General features: G+C 41.3%; 1 protein-coding gene across 1 annotated transcript; it reads right to left on the minus strand.

The window, feature by feature from the left end:
• Window positions 1–2908: 2908 nt before the first annotated feature.
• LOC308381587 (glycosylated lysosomal membrane protein-like) lies at window positions 2909–7968 on the minus strand (the record flags this gene model as incomplete). The annotated part of the gene is made up of 4 exons (XM_080859179.1): window positions 2909–3080; window positions 4931–5169; window positions 6081–6275; window positions 7942–7968. 4 exons carry the CDS (start codon window positions 7966–7968, stop codon window positions 2909–2911), a joined length of 633 nt encoding a protein of 210 aa, XP_080715305.1.
• Window positions 7969–8912: the final 944 nt, after the last annotated feature.

Genomic DNA, 8912 nt, shown 5'->3' on the forward strand with positions numbered 1-8912 from the left:
AGGGAGTCTGCCCCCAGCCCTGTATCAATTTAGACATAAAATGCCATATCATCGGGCACGTGCACAGATAGACCCCTAGTGCTGCTCAAGCACCTGCCCTTTTGCCCGGGATGAAAAAAGTGCCCTTTCCGCTGGAGCCCAATTTTTTCTTCAGTATTCAATATTTCAGAATCAAAATTACTCTCTCTGTCATCAATTCTTCCAAAATGTGCTTTGATATCTCACCGGGCATTTTTTTGAGTAATTGTGAAAATTTCGCCCCGACATTCTCCGCAGCGCTCACAAGCCCCCGCCGCGCCCCTCCTCCTCCTAGTGCTCCTGCAGTGTAGTGCATGGTGTTGGAGTTGAGCGCCAGGCCAAACGGCTGCATCCTACTTCTTCTCTGACCCGCAGCATCAGACAAATCCATAAGGACAGGGAACTGCAGCAAGCAGCTCAGCTTTTATCTTGGATCAGGCCGACTAGTAAAACAAATGTGTTTTTTATATATTTACTTGTAATTATTATTATTTTCGGCTGCATCCTACTTCTTCTCTGACCCGCAGCATCAGACAAATCCATAAGGACAGGGAACTGCAGCAAGCAGCTCAGCTTTTATCTTGGATCAGGCCGACTAGTAAAACAAATGTGTTTTTTATATATTTACTTATAATTATTATTATTTTCAATTTTATTAATAGTTTTGGCGATGGGTGCCCTTTTTTTTGGTTTGAGCACCTGCCCCCCAAAATGTCTGTGCATGTGCCTATCTTACTATAACTATTATCTCCCTATAACCGAGCCTGCCCTCGTGTTTGATCCTAGATTTAAATCTCTTTATCCTTATGCCCTCTCTCCCCCCCTCTCTCTCCTGCCCACGCTTAACTACCTCTGGGGCTCTGGTATGAGCTATGGCCTGCTTCATCCCTACCAGGATCATAGAACCTCTGATCTGGAAATAAAGATGCTATTAAGTACATTTCTGATTCAGATGCTCTTTTTTGTACGTTGAGAAGTCTGAGAGGGGTGTGAATGCATTATTGAAACTGAGATAAGATTGTGGGTTGTTGTGACTTGTCACTTGTTGTGACAGCAGTAATCATTGTGAAGGCATGTCACACATACCTATCCACCATACATCTTCTATAGGTCAGCCTGCATACATTGAGTGAGCAAAACGGGTAAATCAGTGCATATCAAGATTTAAGTGTCCGAGGCAGGCCGCTGCCACGCCTCATTTTAAACTCTCACTAACCGTCGCCGTCATGTCCCTGTCCCCTGGACGCTTACAGGCATACATGAAGTTCTGCAGCCGTAATACTATTTAAAAATATATGTTTCCTTCGGAGGGGCAACACATACATGATCAAAACTGTTACTCTGTGACACTCGTTTTCAGTATCAGCATTATTTTTGTGAAGAGCTCAATTTGATTAAGCGTATCCTCTACAAATTTAGGTTACAAACAAGGTGTCCAGCTCTTCTGGACCCAGAGGTAGAGTGTGTAAATGGTAGGTGAGAGAAAGGTAAAAACAGTAAAACAGATAATCGCATGATGAAAACAGATGCCCTCTGTAATGTCTGAAACTACACAGTCAGACACCATTACAACAATGTCGGAAACAGGAACCTATTGATGAAAAAAGGTTTTTATTTCAAGATTTTGTGCATGCCAAAGGATGTTTTGGCCACGGACACCTGCACTCAAAATTATTCAAGCAAAGAAAGTTTGAGGTACACAATTGAGTTTAGAATGAAAAATAATTTAACCCCTATTAGAACTGTACCACTGAGGTACATGGAGTTCATGAGTTTAACACACAGCTGTGCATTAGGTTGAATTGCTTTGTAAAACAAGAATGAGTTCAGCTGATTCACTGCTAAGCTGAAAGCTTTTACACATCAGGAGTGGGCTGAAATACCACAGGGAGGAATCACCAAGGGAGCACCTTCCACACATGTTTCTAGAAGGTTTTCAGGTGCAAAAATTGATCCATGTAATACTGGTCAGGGGGTTGAATCATTTTTTTACACAGACATCTTTCATGTGAAAAAAAAACCAATCCTTTCTGATTAGGTTTAATATATATGAAATATTTTTAGACTGACTGCAAATCACCATGTCTTCAGGATTAAGGGGGTTGAATAATGTTGAGTTCAGGTGTACATCCCAGGTCATTCATCCTGCATGAAGTGACACATTCAAAATGGCCAATCATCAGTTAGAAAAAATTCAGATCTGTACAGCTACTGTGGTCCTGCCCTGCATGTGTTTGCGTGCCTGGTGTCACTAGCATGTCTCGTATAGTGCAAGGCACACATTTACACACATCTCAGGTTTCTACCTGCTCAGTAACACTCACTCTAAACCCCATTCCCAATCCCAACCCAGAACACAGCATCAGTGTAACCTGTTCCGTACTGGACTTTGACATAAGTCAAATGAAAGCAAACCCCTGGTGTTAGCATTCACTAACACCTTCTGTTAAAGTTGCCAGGAAGGAGGCTTACCTGGTAGCTTCCATTCCACCTGCTCATAATGGTTTTGAGTTTGACACCACACAGGAGTCTGCACGTATCTCAGACATTCTATCTTGCTATGCTCATCAAGCTAATGCATTGAGTTTAAAAATCGAATAATCAGAGGTTCTGCCTGAATGAGCAGAAATTGCGTAGATCTTGTATAATTAGGCAGTATATGAGGAATAATGCTCCTCACACAGAAATCAAATTAAGGCTAAACTTGCTTGCCAGAAAAAAAGAATATCCTCACACATTAACCAAGCAGAATAAAGCTTCTATGCAAAGATATGACCTATAAATTCTCAACTGAAATGCCCAACATCCCAATTTTGGGGTGTGTGTGTGTGTGTGTGTGCACGTGTGTGTGTGTGTGTGTGTGTGTGTGTGTGTGTGCAAGTGAATAGTCCTAGTTGATTGGCTCATAGCCCTGTGGATGCTGGCTTTTCTTGAAGATGCAGGCCCCAGTCCCCCCGAAGAGGATGAGGGCCAGGGGAGTCCCCAGCCCCACGGCCATGATGCTCAACACCAGTGGAGAGAAAGAGTCTAGCGGGGGAGGACCCAACCCCACCAACATAGACCTGAGGGAGAGATGGGGGAAGAGAGGAGACAGAGAAGGGGAGAGAGAGATGACAAAAAGATGCTTAAAACATGTGAAAACATAATTCCTTCAAGTTCTAATTGAAATAGTATGGCTAATGAAAGTGACTCTATGGCAGAGGTGGTGTAGACACACACACTCCGAATTCAACATCTGCATTTGACCCATCCAGGGAAGTGACACACACACAGTGAAGTGAAGTTACACTAACCCGGAGCAGTGAGCTGCCTTTGGCGGCGCCCGGGGAGCAGTGGTTAGGTGCCTTGCTCAAGGGCACTTCAGCCGTGGATGTGGGCATGGGAGAGCAGTGGTCTACCACTTCCCCCGCCCACCTTTTTTCCTACTGGTCGGGGTGTTAGTGACCAGCACACACACATTTATCTTATAGCACTTCAAGCTCTTGCCTGTAAAAGGAAGGCCACCACTAGAGCTGAACTTGAGGTACTTCCCTCCGGAAGGAGGATGCGGTCCATCAGGACAAAAACCTCATGCCACAAACCCGGCTTCTTCCCAGCTGCAGTTGGCCTCATCAACAAGGCCCGGGACCGTCACCTGACAAGGACTCCTCTACCGCCCCCCCACCTCAAGTCTGTGCTACTCTAACACTCACCACACTGCACATTGCACATCCACATTTTACTCCTGCTTTGCATTTTGCACTCCACTTTCACTTTTCACTTTACTTTCTTATATACTTTGTTTATTGTATTGTATATATTGTGTTTTTTTGTTTTTATGTGTAATACTTATTGCGTTTCAATGTTATGTGTAGTACTTATTGTGTTTGTATATTTAATGTTTACTGTATGCACCAACTCACCAGATCCAATTCCAGGTAGGTGTAAACCTACTTGGAAATAAACACAATTCTGATTCTGATTCTGAAATCAGTATCCTTCATCATCTTAACATGTAAAACCCGGGGCAGGCCAGGACATTTCAACCTTAATTTGAATATTATGATTTTATTTACATTAGCATATGAATTTTGCCATACAGATTGTCTTGATGTCTTGATGTCGTAGCCTAATTTAGATGGATTGTGTAATGGAGCCCTGTTGACTACCTAGCAAACTACACAAACTGTGATTGACAGGCAGCGCATATGAACGGTATATTGAGCTCCTGCGTCACGTGACTTTTGGTTGTCGACGCCATTTTGGCAGTAAACATTACTACCGGCGCCAGCCTTCAAGAGTTCCTACCGAGCGAATATACGTATATAAATAATAGTAATAATAAATAAAATAGTTTACACTGGGGACTCCCTCAGAGCATACAAAGGCTTGTAGGCTTATAAATGGTGTCAGTCCGGCTTCGTAACACAACTTCGACTGTGGAGTCTTGCATCTAAAAACTTCGGGATCATCACTGCAAGGATAAGTATTAAATGATCCCAGTTTGATAGACAGTGTCACGTTAGCATTGTTTGTTTATTAGCTTGACTAGGTACGGCAGTGTCACGTTAGCATGTTTGTTTATTATCTTGGGTAGCTACTGCAGTGCATCTGTAACTTGCTAGTTTGTGTTTTTGAACGTACCCAACCTAAGTGGCTGTCATTTTCAACCTTAATTTATATTTTTTGAATTTCATACATAGGTTAATCACTCCCAACGGCTAAATGACAGTCAACTGAAGCCGTGACAGCCAGTCAGTGACTGCCAGATAACTGACGCGATTACTGCCAAAATGGCTACGCCCATCGTTTTTCGGCACGCGACCAGCAACTATGACGACAGGCGCAGGAACTCAATAGTGACAGAATCCAAATCCTGACATATTTTCAGCAAACCTAATGTTGGAATGGTCAGAGTTAGCACTGCATTGACAGTCTGGAGTGAGGTCTGACCTTGAATATGGAGGGTGTGTATTCATCATCAATAGACCTGAGCACATCCACCTGGCCCCGCTGCGCCGCACTGCTCACAGACTGGAGCTCCAGAGCGAAGCGAGACTGGTTTGACCTTGGGGTCACATTATCCAGCCATACACGCAGCTGGGAGGAGTTGGCATTGTGCAGGAGGCCTGGCCACACACTGCCTCGTCCTGCAGAACCAAATGCTGAGAACTGTGGAGACAGCAGATGTAGAATAATGACTTAAGAATCTTGACCACGACATAAATAATAAAAACATATCATGTATTGACAACCCCAGTGTTTCCTATATAAACTCAACAGAATAATGACTTAAGAATCTTGATCACGACACAAATAATAAAAACATATCATGTATTGACAACCATAACTTTAAGACAAAAAAACATCCCATCGTCCTGCAGACCAAAATGCTGAGAACTGTGGAGACAGCAGATGCAGAATAATGACTAATTGTATCTTGACCATGACATAAATAACCCAAGTTTTCAAGTCCACAAGAAGAAAGCTAAAGCAGATATGGAAAATGTGTTATAAAGAGACCATAACACAGTTTTCCATTCATCCTCCATTTTGTATGCATCCTCCCCCTTGCGTCTTTTCTTTTTCTGAAAAGCTTTCTTAGAATAAACAGCGCTCACTAACTGCTGGTTATCATCATTTGTTTCCTTTTACTGGTCAGTGTCCGCTTTAGCTATCTTCTTTCTTTGCTAGTTACAGCCAGTTTACACTGTCTTTAAGGAAACACCTGGGTTCATCTTCAGTAACTTGCCAGATTCTTGCATGGAATAGCCATGGGTTTTCTATTGATAATTCAGGTTTAGCCAACAAAATGTATTAGAACACAAGAATGATGGTTACAGAAATTGGGCTTTTGTAGATATTGCAGTAAAAATAAGCAGTTTCAAGCTATGCCAATTATTTATAACATTAACAATGTCTATTCTATTTTTGTGATCAATTTAGGTTATTTAAATAGGATATAATTGAAAAAAATATTTCTCAAGTGACTTGAAGCAACTTTCTTCAAAAGCATATTCAAAAAATTCCTATGAGTTGATTGATGGAAGTGGGGCATCATAGCGCAATTTAGTAGCACTTACAGCCAGGCAGAGGGAGCCATTTCTGAAACTGTTGGAGCTGTTCCGGCCACAAAGTGTGACTGAGTGGTTGGTGAGGTTGATGGTTGCATTGAGATCGTCCCAACTGAAGTCCTGCAGCTCGTACGGTGGAAAGAAGCTGGATGGGCCGAGGTGTTCAGGGTCTACCGTATCATTCACGTCATCATATTCCCACAACTGTATGAGAGAAGACAAACATATACATTGCCAAGGTTTACATTCAGTGCTCAATCTAATGTGACGCACATGTCACTCCCACAAGTGCATATCACAAAGGACTACATTGCAGACAGCTACACATTTAGATATTTATACTATGTCAATGATGTTAAGTAAGGAATAATGTATACGGACAGGACTTGTGACTGGCCTTGCCAAGTTTGACTTGGCTATCCAGCAAGTTAACAACTCAAAAACGGAGAATATCGATATAGGCAAGGAATTGTAGATGGACTGTCTTCCTTTCTTAATCATGTATACTTTATTTTCAAGCTGTAAAACTGTGGACACAAATTAAAACAATTCTTAATTAATTTGTCTCAATGACGGTCTAGTAACGCGACCTATTATCCCGCGGGCCACCAAAATATCCGCTTAACAAATATGTTTTTATCAATATAAATATGGTTTAATGAATCAACCTTACATATTTCAGAAGTGACAGGTGTGTAGAACATGCACGAAGTCTTGTTTGACTCTCAGCAGGAACATTTCTTAACGTATTTTCCGATTTGTTTTGTACAGTCGCGAAATGGCAACAAAGTTGGCGACGACCTATTATCCCGCATTGATGTAAAATGCCATTGGGAATCAAGCTCAACAAGAAAAAGAATTTACACCGAATGTCGCGAAATCAAAATTCTACTATTTGTATCAGGCTGGTTTGTACACGCAGTATTACAACACTATCTTATACACTTCAATACGCTGTAGATGTGCAATTTTTGCTACAAAGCTAATTTAAATACCCTTTTTGGGCAGGGACTTGAGTTTTCCGAAATCTGCGATCCTGGATGACACCGAAATCAATATTAAGTAACGTGTACCAGCGCTTGCGGGATAATAGGTCGTGCGGGACAATAGGTCGGGCTACGATAAATAGCTGCGCATATGTAGCATCTGCTAACTTACTAAACAACACCATAGGAATCTTAGCCTAAAACACATATTACAAGACGGCAGATGTAGAATAATGACTGATAGTATATTGACCATGACATAAATAACCCAAGTTCTCAAGTCCACAAGAAGAAAGCTAAAGCAGATATGGAAAATGTGTTATAAAGAGACCATAGCACCGTTTTCCATTCATCCTCCATTTTCTATCCATCTTCCCCCTTGCGTCTTTTCTTTTTCTGAAAAGCTTTCTTAGAATAAACAGCGCTCACTCACTTAACTGCTGGTTATCATCATTTATTTCCTTTTACTGGTCAGTGTCCGCTTTAGCTTTCTTCTTTCTTTGCTAGTTAGAGCCAGTTTACACTGTCTTTAAGGAAACACCTGGGTTCATCTTCAGTTACTTGCCAGAATCTTGCATGGAATAGCCATGGGTTTTCTAATGATAATTCAGGTTTAGCCAACAAAATGTAATAGAACACAAGAATGATGGTTACAGAAATTGGGCTTTTGTAGACATTGCAGGAAAAAAGCTATGCCAATTATTTATAACATTAACAATGTCTATTCTATTTTTGTGATAAATGTAGGTTATTTAAATAGGATATAATTAAACAAAAATATTTCTCAAGTGACTTGAAGCAGATTTCTTCAAATGCAAATTCTAAAAATTCCTATGAATGGTTGATGGAAGAGGGGCATCATAACGCAATCTAGTAGCACTTACAGCCAGGCAGAGGGAGCCATTACCCATTATTGAAACTGTTGGAGCTGTTCCGGCCACAAAGTGTGACTGAGTGGTTGGTGAGGTTGATGGTTGCATTGAGATCGTCCCAACTGAAGTCCTGCAGCTCGTACGGTGGAAAGAAGCTGGATGGGCCGAGGTGTTCAGGGTCTGCAGTATCATTCACGTCATATACCCACAACTGTATGAGAGAAGACAACCATTGCCAAGGTTTACATTCAGTGCTCAATCTAATGTGACGCACATGTCACTCCCACAAGTGCATATCACAAAGGACTAAATTGCAGACAGCTAGAAATTTAGATATTTATACTATGTCAATGATGTTAAGTAAGGAATAATGTACGCGAACAGGACTCATAAATGCATAATTGCAGCTCGTCAAACATTTAAGCATATGTCCGTTGACGGGGTGCGGTTGCACTTTAATCAACGATGTCATATTATTTCCGAAGTCTTTATTGAATTATCAGAATAATACGGGGCACTTTTTAAATATCATTATTTTGAGATCCGGGGCTTGTCATAAAATAACCGGGGCTTTAGCCCCAGAGACCCATGCCTACAGTGGAATGGAATATTTCAAAGGAAAATCAAGAACTGAATTTTGTAACATTATCATAGTATCAAGAAGAGAATGAAAGAACTGAGATTAATCTGAAATACTTCCTCCGTAGAAGAAATAAATATCCAAATTTGTATAAACTTTGCTTTTTATTGTTAACGTTTCTACCTGCAGGAAGGCACATTTGGGTCAGGTGTAACGTCATAATGTGCATTGCCACGTCATTTGACTGGCATTGCTACGTCACGCTCAGTAGCTATAAAATCGGATGGTCAAACTTGATTGTCAGTTTTTGCAACAAGACAATTAAGTGGCTTATTATTTACACATACTGGAACAAGAAAACAGAGACTACATAGGCTACGGCAGTGAAACAAGGTGAGTTTCC

The sequence above is a fragment of the Sprattus sprattus genome (assembly GCF_963457725.1).
Source record: "Sprattus sprattus genome assembly, chromosome: 20".
Lineage (NCBI taxonomy): Eukaryota > Metazoa > Chordata > Actinopteri > Clupeiformes > Clupeidae > Sprattus > Sprattus sprattus.